This window comes from Salvelinus alpinus, chromosome 3 (genome assembly GCF_045679555.1).
Source record: "Salvelinus alpinus chromosome 3, SLU_Salpinus.1, whole genome shotgun sequence".
NCBI classification, from domain to species: Eukaryota; Metazoa; Chordata; class Actinopteri; order Salmoniformes; family Salmonidae; genus Salvelinus; species Salvelinus alpinus.
In genome coordinates, this window is record NC_092088.1 from 12,128,686 (window position 1) to 12,153,872 (window position 25,187).

The 25,187-nt window shown below is 45.8% G+C and overlaps 1 protein-coding gene across 1 annotated transcript in view; it reads right to left on the reverse strand.

Moving 5' to 3' along the window:
* The window catches only part of LOC139570030 (voltage-dependent T-type calcium channel subunit alpha-1G-like), a 253,614-nt gene that overhangs the window by 25,972 nt on the left and 202,455 nt on the right, over positions 1–25,187 (reverse strand). The window contains 4 exon segments of the mRNA XM_071391473.1: positions 332–402; positions 3,147–3,280; positions 9,571–9,680; positions 11,875–12,026. Of these exon segments, the coding sequence (XP_071247574.1) occupies positions 332–402; positions 3,147–3,280; positions 9,571–9,680; positions 11,875–12,026 (467 nt within the window).

Genomic DNA, 25,187 nt, shown 5'->3' on the forward strand with positions numbered 1-25,187 from the left:
ACTGCCTAGTACTTCTACTGCCTAGTACTTCTACTACCTAGTACTTCTACTACCTAGTACTTCTACTACTTAGTACTTCTACTACCTAGTACTTCTACTACCTGGTACGTCTACTGCCTAGTACTTCTACTACCTAGTACTTCTACTACCTAGTACTTCTACTACCTGGTACTTCTACTGTCTGTACTTCTACTACCTAGTACTTCTACTGCCTAGTACTTCTACTACCTGGTACTTCTACTACCTAGTACTTCTACTGCCTAGTACTTCTACTGCCTAGTACTTCTACTGCCTAGTACTTCTACTACCTAGTACTTCTACTGTACTTTACCTGAGGCAGGGCCTGCATGACCGTGTCCAGCAACGCTCTCATCCCCACTGCCATCTTCAGTAGCTTCAGCACTGACGACACACACACACACACACACACACACACACACACACACACACACACACACACACACACACACACACACACACACACACACACACACACACACACACACACACACACACACACACACACACACACACACACACACACACACACACACACACATACACATACATAATTACATTTTGGGAATAACTGTAGTAAAACATATTCGGTGAGATACTAATGGAGGTTGGGCTCTGTGATGATGTGACTGACAGGAGGAGGAGGAGGAGGAGGAGGAGGAGGTAGGGTTAATTGGTAACAGTGGAGGACGGCCACGACATTAATGAAAGAAAAGTCTGTTTGAAGTTGACAAATAATCCAGAGGAGCAGGCCTCTACACACACACACACTTTGGGCAGGTGTTAGGGTCCTGTGTGACAATAATCAACAAGGACTTGAACCGCTAGATCTTTCATTACAGTCAGACTGAACAGATGAGCTTCTCTACCTCCTCTCTACCTCCTCTCTACCTCCTCTACCTCTTCTTCCTCCTCTCTACTTCTTCTCTTCCTCCTCTTCCTCTTCTACCTCCTCTTCCTCATCTTCCTCCTCTACCTCCTCCTCTTCCTCCTCTCTACCTCTTCTCTTCCTCCTCTTCCTCCTCTTCCTCCTCTACCTCTCCTCTACCTCCTCTTCCTCCTCTTCCTCCTCTACCTCTCCTCTACCTCCTCTTCCTCCTCTCTACCTCTTCTCTTCCTCCTCTACCTCCTCTTCCTCCTCTACCTCCTCTTCCTCCTCTACCTCCTCTCTACCTCATCTATCTCCTCTCTACCATCCTCCTCTCTTTCTAATTCTTCTTATTTCTGTACACAGGCAGTAACCCTCTGTCCCTGTCTCCTTTCTGTAAACAGGCAGTAATCCTCTGTCCCTGTCTCCTTTCTGTAAACAGTCAGTAACCCTCTGTCCCTGTCTCCTTTCTGTAAACAGGCAGTAATCCTCTGTTTTTGTCTCCTTTCTGTAAACAGGCAGTAATCCTCTGTCCCTGTCTCTTTTCTGTAAACAGTCACTAACCCTCTGGCCCTGTCTCCTTTCTTTAAACAGGCAGTAATCCTCTGTCCCTGTCTCCTTTCTGTAAACAGGCAGTAATTCTCTGTCCCTGTCTCCTTTCTGTAAACAGGCAGTAATTCTCTGTCCCTGTCTCCTTTCTTCTACCTTTGCCCTCCTGATCTGTGTCTTTATTCAGCAGTAATCAGAGATGATTAGCAGCTCTGCCTCTTAGTACTATCTTTCTTTCCAAATATCAGGATTTCTGACTTTAATAGGATCCCTGTTAGGATAGGATAATATGATCCCTGGATCCCTTTAATAGGTTTCCTGTTAGCTGATAAATAGTCTTCATGGGGTCCACATTTCTCTTTCCACTATTTTTCTTCTATCCAGTCTGTCTCCCTGAGCTAACCACCCGTCCCCCTCCTGTCCCTCCCAGTCTGTCTCCCTGAGCTCACCACCTGTCCCCCTCCTGTCCCTCCCAGTCTGTCTTCCTGAGCTCACCACCCGTCCCCTCCTGTCCCTCCCAGTCTGTCTTCCTGAGCTCACCACCCGTCCCCTCCTGTCCCTCCCAGTCTGTCTCCCTGAGCTCACCGCCCGTCCCCTCCTGTCCCTCCCAGTCTGTCTTCCTGAGCTCACCCCCTGTCCCTCCCAGTCTGTCTCCCTGAGCTCACCACCTGTCCCTCCCAGTCTGTCTTCCTGAGCTCACCGCCCGTCCCCTCCTGTCCCTCCCAGTCTGTCTTCCTGAGCTCACCACCCGTCCCCTCCTGTCCCTCCCAGTCTGTCTCCCTGAGCTCACCGCCCGTCCCCTCCTGTCCCTCCCAGTCTGTCTTCCTGAGCTCACCGCCTGTCCCCTCCTGTCCCTCCCAGTCTGTCTTCCTGAGCTCACCACCCGTCCCCACCTGTCCCTCCCAGTCTGTCTTCCTGAGCTCACCGCCCGTCCCCTCCTGTCCCTCCCAGTCTGTCTTCCTGAGCTCACCACCCGTCCCCTCCTGTCCCTCCCAGTCTGTCTTCCTGAGCTCACCACCCGTCCCCTCCTGTCCCTCCCAGTCTGTCTTCCTGAGCTCACCGCCCGTCCCCTCCTGTCCCTCCCAGTCTGTCTTCCTGAGCTCACCACCCGTCACCTCCTGTCCCTCCCAGTCTGTCTTCCTGAGCTCACCGCCCGTCGCCTCCTGTCCCTCCTAGTCTGTCTTCCTGAGCTCACCACCCGTCCCCTCCTGTCCTTCCCAGTCTGTCTCCCTGAGCTCACCATCCGTCCCCTCCTGTCCCTCCCAGTCTGTCTTCCTGAGCTCACCGCCCGTCCCCTCCTATCCCTCCCAGTCTGTCTTCCTGAGCTCACCACCTGTCCCTCCCAGTCTGTCTCCCTGAGTCCCCTCCCTCTCTGTCCTGTGTGTGTGAGATGGCTTTGTTCCCGGTGCCATCTGGTCTCTTCACACCTTTCCAGGGATGCTTTGGGGCCCGCCACACAAAAATGACAAGGAGGGGAAACCCTGGGATACGCTGCTTTACAACCCGTATTAAAACAGAAGGATAATAAAGGAGGATGATTTAGTGCGTATTCCTGTGGGTGTGTGTAGAGAGAAAAAGAGAGAGATAATGCATGTGTGTGTGTGTGTACATTTGTGTGTGTGTGTGTGTGCGTGTGTGTACGTGTCTGTGTGTATGCATGTGTGTGTGTACATGTGTGTGTGTGTGTGTACGTGTGTGTGTGTGTCTACACCTCTTGCTATCCTCAGTACTCTCATGATCCTGATGATAGTAGGGTTGATGGGCAGGGATGCGTTGACCTCAATCTCCTCCAGAGTGATGCCCATGATAGACAGCAACACTATGGCCAGATCCAGCTGGTTCCACCTACAACACACACACACAGGTCATGTTATATACACACATACAGGTCATGTTATATATACACACAGGTCATGTTATATACACACACACAGGTCATGTTATATACACACACAGGTCATGTTATACACACACACAGGTCATGTTATATACACACACAGGTCATGTTATATACACACATACAGGTCATGTTATATACACACATACAGGTCATGTTATATACACACACAGGTCATGTTATATACACACACAGGTCATGTTATACACACAGATCATGTTATATACACACATACAGGTCATGTTATATATACACACAGGTCATGTTATATACACACACAGGTCATGTTATATACACACACAGGTCATGTTATACACACACACAGGTCATGTTATATACACACACACAGGTCATGTTATACACACACACAGGTCATGTTATATACACACACAGGTCATGTTATATACACACATACAGGTCATGTTATATACACACATACAGGTCATGTTATATACACACACAGGTCATGTTATATACACACACAGGTCATGTTATACACACAGATCATGTTATATACACACATACAGGTCATGTTATATATACACACAGGTCATGTTATATACACACACAGGTCATGTTATATACACACACAGGTCATGTTATACACACACACAGGTCATGTTATATACACACACACAGGTCATGTTATACACACACACAGGTCATGTTATACACACACACAGGTCATGTTATATACACACAAACAGGTCATGTTATATATACACACAGGTCATGTTATATACACACACAGGTCATGTTATATACACATACAGGTCATGTTATATACACACACACAGGTCATGTTATACACACACACAGGTCATGTTATACACACACACAGGTCATGTTATATACACACACAGGTCATGTTATATACACACACACAGGTCATGTTATATACACACACACAGGTCATGTTATATATACACACACAGGTCATGTTATATACACACACACAGGTCATGTTATATACACACACACAGGTCATGTTATATACACACACAGGTCATGTTATATACACACACAGGTCATGTTATATACACACACAGGTCATGTTATATACACACACACAGGTCATGTTATATAGACATACAGGTCATGTTATATACACAAACAGGTCATGTTATATACACACATACAGGTCATGTTATATACACACACACAGGTCATGTTATATACACACACACAGGTCATGTTATATACACATACAGGTCATGTTATATATACACACAGGTCATGTTATATACACACACACAGGTCATGTTATATACACACACAGGTCATGTTATATACACACACACAGATCATGTTATATACACATACAGGTCATGTTATATACACACACACAGGTCATGTTATATACACACACACAGGTCATGTTATATACACACACAGGTCATGTTATATACACACACACAGATCATGTTATATACACACACATGTCATGTTATATACACACACATGTCATGTTATATACACACACAGGTCATGTTATATACACACACAGGTCATGTTATATACACACACATGTCATGTTATATACACACACATATCATGTTATACACACACATACAGGTCATGTTATATACACACACAGATCATGTTATATACACACATACAGGTCATGTTATATACACATACAGGTCATGTTATATACACATACAGGTCATGTTATACACACACAGGTCATGTTATATACACATACAGGTCATGTTATATACACACATACAGGTCATGTTATACACACATACAGGTCATGTTATATACACACACAGATCATGTTATATACACACATACAGGTCATGTTATATACACATACAGGTCATGTTATATACACATACAGGTCATGTTATATACACACACAGGTCATGTTATATACACATACAGGTCATGTTATATACACATACAGGTCATGTTATATACACATACAGGTCATGTTATATACACACACAGGTCATGTTATATACACATACAGGTCATGTTATATACACATACAGGTCATGTTATATACACATACAGGTCATGTTATATACACATACAGGTCATGTTATATACACACACAGGTCATGTTATATACACATACAGGTCATGTTATATACACACACAGGTCATGTTATATACACATACAGGTCATGTTATATACACATACAGGTCATGTTATATACACACATACAGGTCATGTTATATACACACACACAGGTCATGTTATATACACACATACAGGTCATGTTATATACACACCAATAACACACAGTCAGGTAGAATACATAGGTAGAAACCTCAGGGCTGAAACATTTCAGAAAACCCCCAGGCCCTGGGAGGTCTTACGGGAGTGTGTGAGACAATCCAAGGGTCAGTCGGAGGACCTGGGTCATCTAAGGTGTTTCATTAGAACAAAGGTCTGAAGTAATATGATGAGACAAATCACTGATACACACTCTCACCGAGACGCCTGTAAATGATGGCAGGACTAAAAAACCCTTAACGATCATTGTGAACGGGCTGCTCCAAGCCGAGCAGAACTGTTCTGTCTTGGAAAGACCGTGATGGGAACACAATGTGGAAACGTTTTTACACTTCTGTTCCATCAATGTGTGTGAATGTGGGAATGTGTGAGTGTGTGTTGTGGTCCAACCCGTAAACCCCCCTGCCATTATCAAGCATTTCTGCTAATTCATCATATTTCTATTCATCTGCCAGGGTCCTGTGTGTGTGTGTGTGTGTGTGTGTGTGTGTGTGTGTGTGTGTGTGTGTGTGTGTGTGTGTGTGTGTGTGTGTGTGTGTGTGTGTGTGTGTGTGTGTGTGTGTGTGTGTGTGTGTGTGTGTGTGTGTGTGTGTGTGTGTGTGTGTGTGTGTGTGTGTGTGTGTGTGTGCGTGTTCCCTGAGGGCAGGGTACGACGTAACTCGATAGTTTCTCCATGATGTCAGCATCTACTCAGAATGCATGAATCAACACCACAGCAAATCACTTTAACCTTTTCTCAATATAGGGGGTGCTGTTTCAACGTTAGCATTTATCGTCTCCAAATTAAACTGCCTCATACTCAATTCTTGCTCGTACAATATGCATATTATTGTTATTATTGGATAGAAAACACTCTCTAGTTTCTATAGCCGTTTGAATTATGTCTCTGAGTGAAACAGAACTCATTCTACAGCACTTTTCCTGATATGGAGTGAGATTTCAGAAATGTTGGCCTCTGGTCCCAGGTCAGTTTTAAAGTCCCTGTAAATCCTATGAGGATACAAACACTGCCCATGCCTTCCTCTAGATGTCAGTAAGAGGTGACAATTTGAATGGAGTCGATTGCGCAATCAGGGCCCGTATAAAACGCGAAAGACCGGATGTACCGTTCTTTTCCTGCTGCGCCTGACGCAAGATGGACGTCGGACTGGCTCTCTTTCCAAGCGTTGGTTTAGCCACTTATATATCGCCGGTCATGTTTTTACTCGTTATAGGTGTTAAAAACATCATAAGGTAGTTAATTTAAACCGTTTTATAGCAATTTATATCCGTTTAGTGCGATTTTGAGGCATTGCTTTGTGATGCACTTTGAAGCGCCGGGCACGTTTCGGGGTCCAGGTCGAACGTTAGTGGGCATTTCGACGGACAAGAGGACATCTTTCGACCAAAAGAAGATTAGACCCAAGAAAGGATACATTGCCCAAGATACTGATGGAAGAACAGTTCACAGTAAGAACTATTTATGATGATAAATCGCTGTTCTGTTGAAAAATTTTAAACGCATATGTCGCCATTTTGTTATGTGTAGCTTCGCTTGGCGGACCCGGTATTGCACAGTAAGGATAATTTTAGAAATGTAAGTCAGCGATTGCATTAAGAACTAATTTGTCTTTCGATTCCTGTCAACCCTGTATTTTTTAGTCAAGTTTATGATTAGCTATCGATTAGACTAGATCACTCTCAAAGATAGGGCCCGACATTTTCAGGCCAGTTTTGCTACTATTCTCATTGTATAACCACGTTTTTTTGTGGCTAAATATGCACATTTTCGAACAAACTCTATATGTATGTTGTAATATGATGTTACAGGAGTGTCATCGGAAGAATTCTGAGAAGGTTAGTGAAAAAATTAATATATTTTGGTGATCATAACGTTATCGCTCCCCTTGCCTTGGATTCATGCTGGGGTAACGTTTGCACATGTGGTATGCTAATATAACGATTTATTGTGTTTTCGCTGTAAAACGCTTAGAAAATCTGAAATATTGTCTGAATTCACAAGATCTGTGTCTATCCATTGCTATGCTTTGTCTATTTTTATGAAATGTTTTATGATGAGTAAATTGGTAATACACGTTGCTCTCTGTATTTATTCTAGTCGAGTTGTGATGGTGGGTGCAATTGTAAACTATGATTTCTACCTGAAATATGCACATTTTTCTAACAAAAACTATCCTATACAATAAATATGTTATCAGACTGTCATCTGATGAGGTTTTTTCTTGGTTAGTGGCTATCAATATCTTTATTTGGCCGAATTGGTGATAGCTACTGGTGGAGAGAAAAAATGGTGGACAAAGAAAAATGGTGTCTTTTGCTAACGTGGTTAGCTAATAGATTTACATATTGTGTCTTCCCTGTAAAACATTTTAAAAATCAGAAATGATTGCTGGATTCACAAGAAGTGGATCTTTCATCTGGTATCTTGGACTTGTGATTGAATGATATTTAGATGCTACTATTTACTTGTGACGCTATGCTAGCTATGCTATTCAGCTTTTTTACTGGTGGGGGGTGGGGGGTGCTCCCGGGTCCGGGTTTCTGACTCGGTAGAAGTTAAACACAATGAGATTTTTAGATGGACCCCTGAAGGGCTTGGCTACCTGTGTGTGTGTGTGTGTTCGTATGTGTGTGTGTTCATGTGTGTATGTGTGTGTGTGATGTGACACTGGATCTCAGCCTGCGGGATAATAGCTTAATATGTCAACCACTGAGGATATCATAGGCCTCATGGTTGCCAGGTTCACTCGAAACTCAAGCCATCGCTACTGAGTGTGTGGTGAGTATGAGTGTGTGTGTGTGTGTGTGTGTGTGTGCACATGTAGTAGAAAATTAGAGGGAGTGTAGAAGATGCGTCTAGCGCCTTGCTGATGCCAACCTGGCATGGTCAGGATAGATGGCTGTAGAGAGAGAGAGAGAGAGAGAGAGAGAGAGAGAGAGAGAGAGAGAGAGAGAGAGAGAGAGAGAGAGAGAGAGAGAGAGAGAGAGAGAGAGAGAGAGAGAGAGAGAGAGAGAGAGAGAGAGAGAGAGAGAGAGAGAGAGAGAGACTTGCCATGGCAATCTCCAGGACGGGACATTCCCACAGACCCTGTTAGCATGGACACGGTTTGAGGTGTGAAGACTGATGAAGTTTGAATCGAAAAACGAATGTTACTGAGTGAATTAAATGAATCTGTTTGGTTTGACATTTGATGTGTCTTCATTGCATTGTTTTCTGATTGATGTATTTGAAAGTGCCAGCAACATAACACCCTGCAGCCCACTGCTGACTTGACTCTGAATCCAGGAAGAGTTGGTCCAGTAGGAGATACGCTGGTCTGATAAAATATCCCAATGCCCCAGGGCAGTGATTGGGGACATTGCCCCAATCACTGCCCTGGGGCATTGGGATATTTTATAAGGTGCTGTCATTCGGATGGGACGTTGAACAGGTGTCCTAACTCTCTGTAGTCACTAAAGATTCCATGGCACTTATCATAAGAGTAGGGGTGTTAACCCCGGTGTCCTGATTACATTCCCAATCTGGCCCTCATACCTTCATGGCCACCTAACCATCTTCAGTCTAGGCTTTATAACGTATGAGCCTATAGCATTTATCCACATAATGATGGACTGAGATTGATGAATGTCTTTTATTATTATTAAACACAATTTCAACCTCGACTATGTTCAGTGGGAAGCCAATGTTTTTAAAGCTACGGTGTCGTCTGAGGCACTGTGTTTTACGAGTTTTTAACAATGCAGTTTGTATTCATAAAGGCCTAACAGACAGAGCTTTCCACCGCTGCACCTTCTTACTGACTCACACTAACTCACACACATCGCTGCTTCGCCTGAACTCTTCTGAAGGGGTTATCTCTGGACCCATAATCACCACAGTGCTGATCTAGGATCAGGTCCCCCTGTCTATATAATCATATTCATTCTGAACTAAAAAATAAAAACTGATCCTAGACCAGTACTCCTACTCTGAGACAAAGTGTGACCTCTGACCTGTCCTTGAAGAAGCGTCGGAAGCCGAAGGCCACCAGCTTGAAGACAGACTCCAGGACGAAGACGAGGGTGAAGATGTAGTTACAGATCTTCAGCGCCTCGTCCAACTCCTGGAGGGAGGGAGGGAGGGAGGGAGGGAGGGAGGGGAGGGAGGGAGGGAGGGAAGGAAGGAGAGGAATGGGGAGGTGGGAGGGAGGGAGGAATGGAAGGAGAGGAAGGGGGAAGGAAGGAAAGGAAGGAGAGAAAGGGGGGAGGGAGGGAGGAACAGAAGGAGAAGGAGGGAGGAATGGAAGGAGTGGGAGGGAGGGGAGAGGGAGGGAGGAATGGAAGGAGTGGGAGGGAGGGGAGAGGGAGGGAGGAATGGAAGGAGAGGAAGGGGGAAGGAAGGAAAGGAAGGAGAGAAAGGGGGGAGGGAGGGAGGAACGGAAGGAGAAGGAGGGAGGAATGGAAGGAGAGGAAGGGGAGAGGGAGGGAGGGAGGAACGGAAGGAGAGGAAGGGGAGAGGGAGGGAGGAATGGAAGGAGAGGAAGGGGGAGGTGGGAGGGAGGGAGGAACGGAAGGAGAGGAAGGGGAGAGGGAGGGAGGGAGGAATGGAAGGAGAGGAAGGGGAGAGGGAGGGAGGGAGGAATGGAAGGAGAGGAAGGGGAGGTGGGAGGGAGTGAGGAATGGAAGGAGAGAAAGGGGAGAGGAGAGGGAGGGGGGAGGAGAGGGAGGGAGGAATGGAAGGAGAGGGGGGGGGGGAGGGGGAGGAGAGGGAGGGGGGAGGAGAGAGGAAGGGGAGAGGGAGGGAGGAATGGAAGGAGAGGAAGGGGAGAGGAGAGGGAGGGGGAGGAGAGGGAGGATTAGTATTACAATATTCCATAGGCTGCAGTTATTATTGTCTCTCTCCTCTGATGTCTCACTCTCCCAGAATAACCCATTTCCCAGAGTAATATTCTCCACACCACCATCCCTCTCCTCCCCCTCTCCTCCCCCTCTCCTCCCCCTCTCCTTCTCTCTGAAAAGGCTAACAGTATGAAAGTGTCTTGGAGCCTGGGGGAATTAACGTTGCCCTTCTCTCTTTTCCTAGTAGGCATATAGTTAGAAGATCAGACAACTAACTCTACAGGGATTTACTGACTCATCTGGCCACCCACTCCTCTTTACCCTCATCTCTCTGTCTGTCTCTATGACCCTCATCTCTCTCTGTCTCTCTCTACCACCCTCATCTCTCTCTCTGTCTCTACCACCCTCATCTCTCTCTCTGTCTCGCTCTACCACCCTCATCTCTCTCTCTGTCTCTACCACCCTCATCTCTCTCTCTGTCTCTACCACCCTCATCTCTCTCTCTGTCTCTACCACCCTCATCTCTCTCTCTGTCTCGCTCTACCACACTCATCTCTCTCTCTGTCTCTACCACCCTCATCTCTCTCTCTGTCTCTACCACCCTCATCTTTCTCTCTCTACCACCCTCATCTCTCTCTCTGTCTCTACCACCCTCATCTCTCTCTCTCTCTCTGTCTCTACCACCATCATCTTTCTCTCTCTACCACCCTCATCTCTCTCTCTGTCTCTACCACCCTCATCTCTCTCTCTCTCTCTGTCTCTACCACCATCATCTTTCTCGCTCTACCACCCTCATCTCTCTCTCTGTCTCTCTCTTTACCACCCTCATCTCTCTCTCTTTCTCTACCACCCTCATCTCTGTATGTCTCTTTTTACCACCCTCATCTCTCTGTCTGTCTCTACCAGCCTCATCTCTCTCTCTCTCTACCACCCTCTTCTCTTTCTGTCACTCTCTCTACCACCCTCATCTATGTCTGTCTCTCTCTACCACCCTCATCTATGTCTGTCTCTCTCTACCACCCACATCTCTCTCTTCTGTGGTCTTTCTCTCTGTCCCTTTCTCTCTCTCTTTCTCAACCTCCTCTCTCTCTCTGTCCATCTTGTTTAAATGCATGGACTGGACAGATGGTAATTTCACAAAAAAACAAAGCAGTTTTCATCACGAATCACCGTGTGGCTGATCTGATAATAAACACTTACAATTCTTCGAGACATCATTTGCGTGGGAGTTTAGTTCATGTTTTGCTTTCTGTTGTATTACTTTATGTAATGTGGAGCAAATCCCTTTAAGAATTGAGGGAACTTTTCTCATTTGCTTTTGTGCTGCCAAACAAACTACAAATCCCAGAGCAATGATCTTGGAACATGTGTAATGAAATACTGGACGAGCAGCCATCTTGGTGCGTGCTGTCCAAGATGCCATGGCGATAACTAACGGACTACAAATTAACAAAGAAACCATCATTGCTCAGGTCCTACCTTGGGCTGCTGGTAGTGTTCCATCGCCATGGTGATGACGTTGAGTCCGATGACGACGGTAATGAAGAGATCCAGATACTGGGAGGTACACATGTTGTGGATGAGGAGGCGCGTGGGGGAGTAATCCGTGTAGTAAGGCTTACTCTGGGCTTCTGTTGGAAGGGGGGAGTAAGAGAGGGGAGGTCGGGGAGGTAGGCGGGGGGGGGGGGGGGGGGTCATAGGGTGAGATAGGGAGTAGTGTACTGGACATTTGTAGAGAAAGGTGTCGAGAGGTGGACACCAGCAGTCCACAGGTCTCAAGAGAGAGAATAGTGTCAGTTAAAGGAAAGCATAGAGCATACACACCCATACTGTCATATACCATCACAGCATTACAGAAGAGAGAGGCAGAGAGAGGCAGAGAGAGAGGCAGAGAGAGAGGCAGAGAGAGAGGCAGAGAGAGAGAGGCAGAGAGAGAGGCAGAGAGAGAGGCAGAGAGAGAGAGGCAGAGAGAGAGGCAGAGAGAGAGGCAGAGAGAGAGGCAGAGAGAGAGAGGCAGAGAGAAGAGGCACATGAAGGCTAGATGGAGTGAGAGAGAAGAGAATGAAAAAAAGCAATGTGCAGAGAAAGATAGGTACAGATAGAGAGGTATAGAAGGAGAGGAAAGAGGTAGAGGAAGACACAGAGATAGTGGAAAGAGAGATGGAGAGAAAACAAGGGAGAGAGAGAGATGGAGAGAAAACAAGGGAGAGAGAGAGAGATGGAGAGAAAACAAGGGAGAGAGAGAGATGGAGAGGAAACAAGGGAGAGAGAGATGGAGAGAAAACAAGGGAGAGAGAGAGAGAGATGGAGAGAAAACAAGGGAGAGAGAGAGAGAGAGATGGAGAGAAAACAATGGAGAGAGAGGGAGAGATGGAGAGAAAACAAGGGTGAGAGAGACAGAGATGGAGAGAAAACAGGGAGAGAGAGAGATGGATAGAACACAATGGAGAGAGAGAGAGATGGAGAGAAAACAAGGGAGAGAGAGAGAGAGATGGAGAGAAAACAAGGGAGAGAGAGAGAGATGGAGAGAAAACAAGGGAGAGAGAGAGAGAGATGGAGAGAAAACAAGGGAGAGAGAGACAGAGATGGAGAGAAAACAAGGAGAGAGAGAGATGGAGAGAAAACAAGGGAGCGAGAGAGAGATGGAGAGAAAACAAGGGAGAGAGAGAGAGATGGAGAGAAAACAAGGGAGAGAGAGAGAGAAAACAAGGGAGAGAGAGAGAGAGAGAGAGATGGAGAGAAAACAAGGGAGAGAGAGACAGAGATGGAGAGAAAACAAGGAGAGAGAGAGATGGAGAGAAAACAATGGAGAGAGAGATGGAGAGAAAACAAGGGAGAGAGAGAGAGATGGAGAGAAAACAAGGGAGAGAGAGAGATGGAGAGAAAACAAGAGGGAGAGAGAGAGAAAACAAGGGAGAGAGAGAGAGAGATGGAGAGACAACAAGGGAGAGAGAGATGGAGAGAAAACAAGGGAGAGAGAGAGAGATGGAGAGAAAACAAGGGAGAGAGAGAGAGAAAACAAGGGAGAGAGAGAGAGAAAACAAGGGAGAGAGAGAGCGATGGAGAGAAAACAAGGGAGAGAGAGAGAGATGGAGAGAAGCACAGTGTTCCCGGGTCCAGCTCCACTGTGCCTGCCAACCATGACTAATAAAATCAGAGCTGCTCTCCTCTGATCAATACAGATTCAAATGAACATCTCCCCTGAGAGAGCATGATGGGAAATAAACAGCCTTGCCACTGCCCAAAGTGGTGTGTGTGCGTGTGTGCGTGCGTGCGTGCGTGCGTGCGTGCGTGCGTGTGTGTGTGTGTGTGTTTGAAGAGACTGGAGTTGGGAAGAAGGGAGGTTATTTTGGTGCATTGTGAGGCAGCAGGGAGCTGGAAATTAATGGTTAATTTATGTTCTTTCTCTCTGTCTCTCTCTGTCTCTCTCTGTCTCTCTCTCTCTCTCTCTCTGTCTCTCTCTGTCTCTCTCTCTCTCTCTCTGTCTCTCTCTCTCTCTTTCTCTCTCTCTCTCTCTCTGCATCCTTTTCTCTTTTGCCGTATCTTCAGGCATCTCTCCCTCTTTAATTTTCTTTCCTTCTTTCTTATAAAGACTATAACAACAAAAAGGACAGCTCAGTATATCTTAGTACATCACGTACAGGTTTCATACCCGTTTATCACTTCTCCTCATTTCATCCATCCATCCATAAAGGGAAGACGAAAGAGGATGAGACAGGGGGAGAGGAGGGAGTCTCCCTATCAGTCTCTGTCCTCATCCCTCTTCCGTCAGTGAAAGAGAGAGAGAGGACATATGAGGGGTGAGGACAGAACAGCATGGACCTGCAAACACACACACACACATGCACAGCCTGATTCCCTCGGGTGCTGTTCAGCTCTACCTCATCCCAAACCTCAGGTGCTGTTCAGCTCTCCCTCATCCCAAACCTCAGGTGCTGTTCAGCTCTCCCTCATCCCAAACCTCAGGTGCTGTTCAGCTCTCCCTCATCCCAAACATCAGGTGCTGTTCAGCTCTCCCTCATCCCAAACCTCAGGTGCTGTTCAGCTCTCCCTCATCCCAAACCTCAGGTGCTGTGCAGCTCTCCCTCATCCCAAACCTCAGGTGCTGTTCAGCTCTCCCTCATCCCAAACCTCAGGTGCTGTTCAGCTCTCCCTCATCCCAAACCTCAGGTGCTGTTCAGCTCTCCCTCATCCCAAACCTCAGGTGCTGTGCAGCTCTCCCTCATCCCAAACCTCAGGTGCTGTGCAGCTCTCCCTCATCCCAAACCTCAGGTGCTGTTCAGCTCTCCCTCATCCCAAACCTCAGGTGCTGTGCAGCTCTCCCACATCCCAAACCTCAGGTGCTGTGCAGCTCTCCCTCATCCCAAACCTCAGGTGCTGTTCAGCTCTCCCTCATCCCAAACCTCAGGTGCTGTTCAGCTCTCCCTCATCCCAAACCTCAGGTGCTGTTCAGCTCTCCCTCATCCCAAACCTCAGGTGCTGTTCAGCTCTCCCTCATCCCAAACCGCAGGTGCTGTGCAGCTCTCCCTCATCCCAAACCTCAGGTGCTGTTCAGCTCTCCCACATCCCAAGCCTCAGGGGCTGTTCAGCTCTCCCTCATCCCAAACCTCAGGTGCTGTGCAGCTCTCCCTCATCCCAAACCTCAGGTGCTGTGCAGCTCTCCCTCATCCCAAACCTCAGGTGCTGTGCAGCTCTCCCTCATCCCAAACCTCAGGTGCTGTTCAGCTCTCCCTCATCCCAAACCTCAGGTGCTGTGCAGCTCTCCCTCATCCCAAACCTCAGGTGCTGTTCAGCTCTCCCACATCCCAAACCTCAGGGGCTGTTCAGCTCTCCCTCATCCCAAACCTCAGGTGCTGTGCCCCTCTCCCTCATCCCAAACCTCAGGTGCTGTTCAGCTCTCCCTCATCCCAAACCTCAGGTGCTGTTCAGCTCTCCCACATCCCAAACCTCAGGTGCTGTTCAGCTCTCCATCATCCCAAACCTCAGGTGCTGTTCAGCTCGCCCTCATCCCAAACATCAGGTGCTGTTCAGCTCTCCCTCATCCCAAACCTCAGGTGCTGTTCAGCTCTCCCACATCCCAAACCTCAGGTGCTGTGCAGCTCTCCCTCATTCCAAACCTCAGGTGCTGTTCAGCTCTCCCACATCCCAAACTTCAGGTGCTGTGCAGCTCCCCCTCATACCAAACCTCAGGTGCTGTTCAGCTCTCCCTCATCCCAAACCTCAGGTGCTGTGCAGCTCTCCCTCATCCCAAACAGCAGGTGCTGTGCAGCTCTCCCTCATCCCAAACCTCAGGTGCTGTGCAGCTCTCCCACACCCCAAACCTCAGGTGCTGTGCAGCTCTCCCTCATCCCAAACCTCAGGTGCTGTGCAGCTCTCCCTCATCCTAAATCTACTTGAGTGTGAGGCTCTCTCTCGTTTGGCCGCTACCTGGTTCATTGCTTTATTGTACATGTCTTGTACAACACCCAGACCCATTACACTATATACTGGTGCAAACGTTGTGGCAGTGGAACGTCACGGGAAACTGCTAAGCTGCTGCAGGGCCTAACACTTTATTTTAACGGGCCGTACTAGAGGGTCGATAGATGAAACTGAGGGCACAGTTAATTGAGCATCCGTTGCCGTACCTTGGGAGGACTGTTGACATAATGTATTAGACACTTCAGTGGCGGACTGTGTTTTCTTAAAGCAATCTACAGCAGTCTTGTAAATGCCCAATTCTCATAGGTTGAACACCCTACACAAAGAGGAAGGAGAGAGAGAGAATGAGAGAGATGGACCTTGTGTAAGTACTGCCCTGAGAGAGGGAACAGTAGAACGGGAAATAGGGGTGGGGGGTGGGGGATGGGGGGGTAGAACCTTTTCCTCTTGGCTCAGGCCCAGCTCTGCCACAGGGGAGAGAAATTAAGGGAGAGAGGAAGAGGTGAGGTGAGAGTAGAGAGGGCCAAATTACACTTCTGCTACTCCAACTTTCTCTTTCTGGAGGGAGAAAGAACTGAGCAGCACTTAGAGGGAGAATTGATCTTACTGGCACAGACTGACACTGTGATGTCATGCCAAACCAACGAGTCAAGATAACGTCTGCATTAGCTTTCGCCAAATCAGCTTGAAAGACTTTTAAAAGTGTGTGTGTGTGTGTGTGTCTGTGTGTCTGTGTGCAGTGCGTGTGCGTGTTTGTGTGCATATTGCAGGGGTGTGAGGTCTACTCTTGTGAGAAAAAGAGAACTGAGACAAGAGGAAACTGGGAAAGTGAAGAAGTGAGGTGTGTATATTCTCTCTCACTGTCACTCACACTCACACTCACTCTCACTCTCACACTCACACTCACACTCTCACTCTCACGCACACAAAGAAACATAACATTACATAAACATCGAACAGACCCTCGACCACTCTACCAACCCAAAGGGGCCTTAGACCTATGCTAAATGACTAGCATGTTGAACTGAATGTCCATGTTGGTGCCCTGTGTGAGGGATGTTGGACACCCTACATGTTGGTGCCCTGTGTGAGGGATGTTGGACACCCTACATGTTGGTGCCCTGTGTGAGGGATGTTGGATACCCTATATGTTGGTGCCCCGTGTGAGGGATGTTGGACACCCTATATGTTGGTGACCCGTGTGAGGGATGTTGGACACCCTACATGTTGGTGCCCCGTGTGAGGGATGTTGGACACCCTACATGTTGGTGCCCTGTGTGAGGAATTTTGGGTACCCTATATGTTGGTGCCCTGTGTGAGGAATTGTGGGTACCCTATATGTTGGTGCCCCATGAAAGGATTCAGGCAAAAATGTATTTATACTTCAAGAGGGAATTAAATGTTTTTTTTATTTAGTCATATACATTATGCTATTTTACTCTTGGGAGAACTAAGACCCCTTTATCTGAAAGCATTGGCCAATCATTAAACATCATTACTGACATAAAAATGTAATTAGTTTGGAAAGAGCACCAATATTAAAGACCAGTCCAAAAACAACCTCTTAGCCCCTTACCACACACTACCGTTATCCATCCGAATCTTTGAAGTCTACAAAGCAAGGGTACAGAGGTTAGGGTGAGGAACTAGGAGTTGTTTTTGGACTGAGCCACACTCAGTAACTTCAGGAAGACAAGGCTTGGTTGGGAAACACAGACACACTGAATCCTCTGGCACAGCACGATGGGTTTAGTTTCACAGCGTGAGTGGGCTTGGATTGGGTTGGAGTGAATATAAGTCTGTGTGTATGGGGTTGAAAGAGGTTCTGGTTGGGTTTAATGTGTGTGTATCGTTTGAACTTGAAGGAGCTTTGGTTGCATTGGTTTACACATACAGTGTATGGGGTTGGATGTCTGTGTATGGGGTTGGATGTCTGTGTATGGGATTGGATGTCTGTATATGGGGTTTGATGTCTGTGTATGGGGTTGGCTGTCTGTATATGGGGTTTGATGTCTGTATATGGGGTTTGATGTCTGTGTATGGGGTTGGCTGTCTGTATATGGGGTTTGATGTCTGTATATGGGGTTTGATGTCTGTGTATGGGGTTGGATTTCTATGTATTGGGTTGGATGTCTGTATATGGGGTTGGATGTCTGTGTATGGGGTTGGATGTCTGTGTAAGAGGGTTGGATGTCTGTGTAAGAGGGTTGGATGTCTGTGTATAGGGTTGGATGTCTGTGTAAGAGGGTTGGATGTCTGTGTATGGGGTTGGATGTCTGTGTATGGGGTTAGATGTCTGTGTATGGGGTTGGATGTCTGTGTATAGGGTTGGATGTCTGTGTATGAGGTTAGATGTCTGTGTATAGGGTTGGATGTCTGTATATGGGGTTGGATGTCTGTATATGGGGTTGGATGTCTGTGTAAGAGGGTTGGATGTCTGTGTATGGGGTTAGATGTCTGTGTAAGAGGGTTGGATGTCTGTGTATGGGGTTGGATGTCTGTGTATAGGGTTGGATGTCTGTGTATGAGGTTGGATGTCTGTGTAAGAGGCTTGGATGTCTGTGTATAGGGTTGGATGTCTGTGTAAGAAGGTTGGATGTCTGTGTATGGGGTTGGATGTCTGTGTATGGGGTTAGATGTCTGTGTATGGGGTTGGATGTCTGTGTATAGGGTTGGTTGTCTGTATATGGGGTTGGATGTCTGTGTAAGAGGGTTGGATGTCTGTATATGGGGTTGGATGTCTGTATATGGGGTTGTATGTCTGTGTAAGAGGGTTGGATGTCTGTATATGGGGTTGGATGTCTGTGTATGGGGTTGGATGTCTGTGTATGGGGTTAGATGTCTGTGTATGAGGTTAGATGTCTGTGTATAGGGTTGGATGTCTGTGTAAGAGGGTTGGATGTCTGTGTATGAGGTTGGATGTCTGTGTAAGAGGGTTGGGTGTCTGTGTATGGGGTTGGATGTCTGTGTATGGGGTTAGATGTCTGTGTATGAGGTTAGATGTCTGTGTATAGGGTTGGATGTCTGTGTATAGGGTTGGATGTCTGTGTATAGGGTTGGATGTCTGTGTATGAGGTTAGATGTCTGTGTATAGGGTTGGATGTCTGTGTATGAGGTTAGATGTCTGTGTATAGGGTTGGATGTCTGTGTATGGGGTTGGATGTCTGTGTATAGGGTTGGATGTCTGTGTATGAGGTTAGATGTCTGTGTATAGGGTTGGATGTCTGTGTATGGGGTTAGATGTCTGTGTATATGGTTGGATGTCTGTGTATGAGGTTGGATGTCTGTGTAAGAGGGTTGGATGTCTGTGTATGAGGTTGGATGTCTGTGTAAGAGGGTTGGATGTCTGTGTATGAGGTTGGATGTCTGTGTAAGAGGGTTGGATGTCTGTATATGGGGTTGGATGTCTGTGTAAGAGGGTTGGATGTCTGTATATGGGGTTGGATGTCTGTGTAAGAGGGTTGGATGTCTGTGTATGAGGTTTGTAACACAGTGGAACTATGTGCTGAATACTGTGAAATTACCGATAGGTTTCAATGTTCAATATTCAATCAAGCTATAGATGGTCCCATATCGTGGATTGTGGAGTCATTTTACTATTGGGATGTGACAGTGGAGTAGAACTATACGAATGCACTCGCTTCTGATGATTGGTCAGGTGAAACTGGGGCGTGTGGTAGAGAGATGATTGGTCAGGTGAAACTGGGGCTTGTGGTAGAGAGATGATTGGTCAGGTGAAACTGAGGCTTGTGGTAGAGAGATGATTGGTCAGGTGAAACTGAGGCTTGTGGTAGAGAGATGATTGGTCAGGTGAAACTGAGGCTTGTGGTAGAGAGGTGATTGGTCAGGTGAAACTGAGGCTTGTGGTAGAGAGATGATTGGTCAGGTGAAACTGAGGCTTGTGGTAGAGAGATGATTGGTCAGGTGAAACTGAGGCATGTGGTAGAGAGATGATTGGTCAGGTGAAACTGAGGCTTGTGGTAGAGAGATGATTGGTCAGGTGAAACTGAGGCATGTGGTAGAGAGATGATTGGTCAGGTGAAACTGAGGCTTGTGGTAGAGAGATGATTGAAGTGGGGGGGGGGGGCTTGAGAAAAGAAGGGGATAGTCTTTGAGCCCTGAATGGTATAACAAAGTCTGTGAAAGGAAGAGCAGGCCAGAGGCAGTATGATTAGTCACAATGTTACAGCCAGGACCATTTCCTCTAACCAGGTCAAAGGTTAAGATGATTCTGGTGGTCAGATACAAGAGGTCAAAAAACCCAGTTACAATATCAATGAGGTTCTATTTTTAATAAGGTAAGCCAGTCAAGAACAAATTCTTATTTACAACGACGTCCTACCACAGACCAATTGTGCGCCGCCCATGGGACTCCAAATCACAGCCGGATGTGATGCAGCCTGGATTTGAACCAGGTATTGCAGTGACACCACTTGTGCTGAGATGCAGTGTCTTAGACCACTGTGCCACTCAGGAACCCAGAGTTATACTTTGATAGGTTTTGTGACTGATTTTACACCCCTGCCCTTTAATGGATCAACGGGTTGGTTCACATTAAGCATTAATGTGTGCTGGGTTAACATGTTGTACTGGTCGATTACAGCACAAGGTCATATCAAAGTCAAGTGTTAATAACAAGTGAAACTACATTGTATCCAATTATGTATGAATCATTTTGGGATTTTTAAGATCCAGCAAACCTCGAATCAAAACGTTAAAAAAATATGAAGAAGTAAATCAGAAAATATCCAGTGACAAAAAGAAGAAAAATGAAAAAAAAGAAACTAAAAATAAAAGTTCAGGATGGTGAGAAAAGAGGAGAAACCGAGGAGTTTGAAGGGTCCAGAAGAAAGAGGTAGGGAGAGAATAACGTGAAAGGGCATGGTAAGTTATACACACACACACACACACACACAAGCATGCATACACGTACACACCCAAAGACACACACGAGATGTGCTGGTACACATTGTAGACTGACACACACTTGTTTCTGAGTCTGACTTGAGCAGGAATTGGACCAATTGGAATGGAGACTGGAATGGAGACCCGAATGGTGAAGGAAGGCGATTGGACAGAGGTAAGTGGAAGGCGAGGTTAACTTCTTATGGCTGGGGGGCAGTATTGAGTAGCTTGGATGAATAAGGTGCCCAGAGTAAACTGCCTGCTACTCAGGCCCAGAAGCTAAGATATGCATATTATTAGTAGATTTGGATAGAAAACACTCTGAAGGTTCTAAAAGTGTTTGAATGATGTCTGTGAGTATAACAGAACTCATATGCCAGGCAAAAACCTGAGAAAAAATCCAACCATGAAGTGGGAAATCTGAGGTTTGTAGGTTTTCAAGTCTTTGCCTATCCAATATACAGTGTAAAATTTGGTCCGATTGCACTTACTAAGGCTTCCACTAGATTTCAACAGTCTTTAGAACCTTGTTTCAGGCTTCTACTGTGAAGGGGAGCTGTTTGACTAAGGGGTCTGGCAGAATGCCATGAGCTCAGACAGGCGTGCGCCCGTGAGAGCTAGCTGCGTTCCTTTTCCTTTCTAAAGACAAAGTAATCGTCCGGTTGGAATATTATTGAAGATTTATGATAACAACATCCCCAAGATTGATTCTGTACCATTGTTTGACATGTTTCTACGAACTGTAATGGAACTGTCGTCTGAACTAAGTGCCTGCGCCGTGTGAATTTGGATTTGTGAACTAAACGCGCAAACAAAAAGAAGGTATTTGGACATAAATTATGGACTTTATCGAACAAAACAAACATTTATTGTGGAACTGATTTATTGTGGAACTGGGATTCCTGGGAGTGCATTCTGATGAAGATCATCAAAGGTAAGTGAATATTTATAATGCTATTTCTGACTTCTGTTGACTCCATAACATGGCGCGTATCTGTATGGCTTGTTTTGGTCTCTGAGCGCTGTACTCAGATTATTGCATGGTGTGCTTTTTCCGTAAAGCCTTTTTTGAAATCTGACACAGCGGTTGCATTAAGGAGAAGTTTATCTATAATTCCATCCATAACACTTGTATCTTTTATCAATTTTTATTATGAGTATTTCTGTAAATTGATGTGGCTCTCTGCAAAATCACCGGATGTTTTGGAAGCAAAACATTACTGAACATAACGCACCAATGTAAACTGAGATTTTTGGATATAAATATGAACTTTATCGAACAAAACATACATGTATTGTGTAACATGAAGTCCTATGAGTGTCATCTGATGAAGATCATCAAAGGTTAGTGAATAATTCTATCTCTATATCTGCTTTTTGTGACTCCTCTCTTTGGCTGGAAAAATGGCTGTGTTTTTCTGTGACTAGGTGCTGACCTAACATAATCGCATGGTATGCTTTCGTCGTAAAGCCTTTTTGAAATCGGACACTGTGGTGGGATTAACAACAAGTTTATCTTTAAAATTGTGTATAATACTTGTATGTTTGAGGAACTTTTATTATGAGATTTCTGTTGTTTGAATTTGGCACCCTGCACTTTCACTGGCTGTTGTCATATCGATCCCGTTAACGGGATTTCAGCCGTAAGAAGTTTTAACAGGGCAAGAGAATAATGGGCAAATGACTGTATGTCTCTCTCTCTGTGTCTTTCTCTCTGCGTTTCTCTCCCCGTGCCTCTCTCTCTCATGTATATATACACACATCTCTTCCGTTCTCCTTCTTTCATTATCTCTCTTTCTCTCTCTGTGTGGGGTAAGAAAGGACACACTGTTCCTGGCTGCTACATTATATACAGGACCCCGCTGTCAACTTCTTCTGCCCTCCTCCCTCTCTCTGTCTCTCTCTGCCTCTCTCTGCCTCTCTCTGCCTCTCTCTGCCTCTCTCTGTCTCAAATCAATTCAAGGGCTTTATTGGCATGGGAAACATATGTTAACATTGCCAAAGCAAGTGAAGTAGATAATATACAAAAGTAAACATTACACTCACAGAAGTTCCAAAAGAATAAAGACATTACAAATGTCATATTATGTATATATACAGTGTTGTAACGATGTGCAAATGGTTAAAGTACAATAGGGAAAATAATAAGCATATATATGGGTTGTATTTACAATGGGGTTTGTTCTTCACTGGTTGACCTTTTCTTGTGGGAACAGGTCACAAATCTTGCTGCTGTGATGGCACACTGGTATTTCTCCCAGTAGATATGGGAGTTTATCAAGATTGGGTTTGTTTTCAAATTCTTTGTGGATCTGTGTAATCTGAGGGAAATATGTGTCTCTAATATGGTCACACATTTGGCAGGAGGTTAGGAAGTGCAGCTCAGCTCTTTCTCTCCCTCTCTTTAATAATCTAGTGTTATTAAGTATATTCCTACGGCAGAGGGAGGAGAAGACGGATGGAAGACTTCCGTTAGATTCATCTCTGTTGACGCTGACCTAGATAGAGCAGGCTGCTGTGTGTGTGTGTGTGTGTGTGTGTGTGTGTGTGTGTGTGTGTGTGTGTGTGTGTGTGTGTGTGTGTGTGTGTGTGTGTGTGTGTGTGTGTACCTGATCAGGGGAGGAGTTGACACTCTTGTCCATTTACTGTTTATCTCATTGCAGATCAGTGTTAAAACACGTGGTGAACACAAAGTCAGTTACTCCAGTGACTCCATTATCATCTTGTGTGTACACTGAGTGTACACAACATTAAAAACACCTTCCTAATATTGAGTTGCACCTGAATTTACCTGGTCAGTCTGTGTCATGGAGCGAGCTGTGTGTATATTTCTCGTTACTATGGTAAATATTATTCAAAAAGGTTGAAGTAGTATTATATGGTTATGGAGCAGTTCAACAATCAGTCCTGTTAGGTGGGACACAAAATGGCCAAATGCTACTTGTGTACTTTTAAAGACACACACATAGAAGATCCATCTTCAGGGACCCATCCTGAGCAGGTCTGAGGGCAGTGTTTATCACTTTGGGTTGTGAGACTGGGAGAGTTAGAGGACATGACCCATCCTGAGCAGGTCTGAGTACAGCGTTTATCTCTTTGGGTTGTGAGACTGGGAGAGTTAGAGGACATGACCCATCCTGAGCAGGTCTGAGGACAGTGTTTATCTCTTTGGGTTGTGAGACTGGGAGAGTTAGAGGACATGACCCATCCTGAGCAGGTCTGAGTACAGTGTTTATCACTTTGGGTTGTGAGACTGGGAGAGTTAGAGGACATGGCCCATCCTGAGCAGGTCTGAGTACAGTGTTTATCTCTTTGGGTTGTGAGACTGGGAGAGTTAGAGGACATGACCCATCCTGAGCAGGTCTGAGTACAGTGTTTATCTCTTTGGGTTGTGAGACTGGGAGAGTTAGAGGACATGACCCATCCTGAGCAGGTCTGAGTACAGTGCTTATCACTTTGGGTTGTGAGACTGGGAGAGTTAGAGGACATGGCCCATCCTGAGCAGGTCTGAGTACAGTGTTTATCTCTTTGGGTTGTGAGACTGGGAGAGTTAGAGGACATGGCCCATCCTGAGCAGGTCTGAGTACAGTGTTTATCTCTTTGGGTTGTGAGACTGGGAGTGTTAGAGGACATGACCCATCCTGAGCAGGTCTGAGTACAGTGTTTATCTCTTTGGGTTGTGAGACTGGGAGAGTTAGAGGACATCTGTTACTGTGACACTTTCACTCCCCAAGCTGAGCTCATATCTACACAGTCTCTTTCAATTATGCTCTCTCTCTCTCTCTCTCTCTCTCTCTCTCTCTCTCTCTCTCTCTCTCTCTCTCTCTCTCTCTCTCTCTCTCTCTCTCTCTCTCTCTCTCTCTCTCTCTCTCTCTCTCTCTCTCTCTCTCTCTCTCTCTCTCCCCAACTCTCTCTCTCTCTCTCTCTCTCTCGCTCTCTCTCTCTCTTTCTAACTCTCTCTGTGTCACTCTGTCTCTCTAACTCTCTCTGTGTCACTCTGTCTCTCTTTCTCTTTCTCTCTCTCTGTGTCTCTCTCTCTCTGTGTCTCTCTCTCTCTGTGTCTCTCTCTCTCTCTCTGTGTCTCTCTCTCTCTCTCTGTGTTTCTCTCTATGTGTGTCTCTCTCCCTCTCTGCGTCTCTCTCTCTGTGTTTCTCTCTCTGTGTTTCTCTCTCTGTGTTTCTCTCTCTCTCTCTCTGGGTCTCTCTCTCTCTCTGGGTCTCTCTCTCTCTCTCTCTCTCTCTCTCTCTCTCTCTCTCTCTCTCTCTCTCTCTCTCTCTCTCTCTCTCTCTCTCTCTCTCTCTCTCTCTCTCTCTCTCTCTCTCTCTCTCAAATTCAAGCTGCTTTATTGGCATGAAAAACATTGTGTCAATATTGCCAAAGCAACAATGTATACAATATACATTGTAATACAATTAAAACAATGACAAATAATAATATAGAATGGCAGTAAATAATAATACAAAATT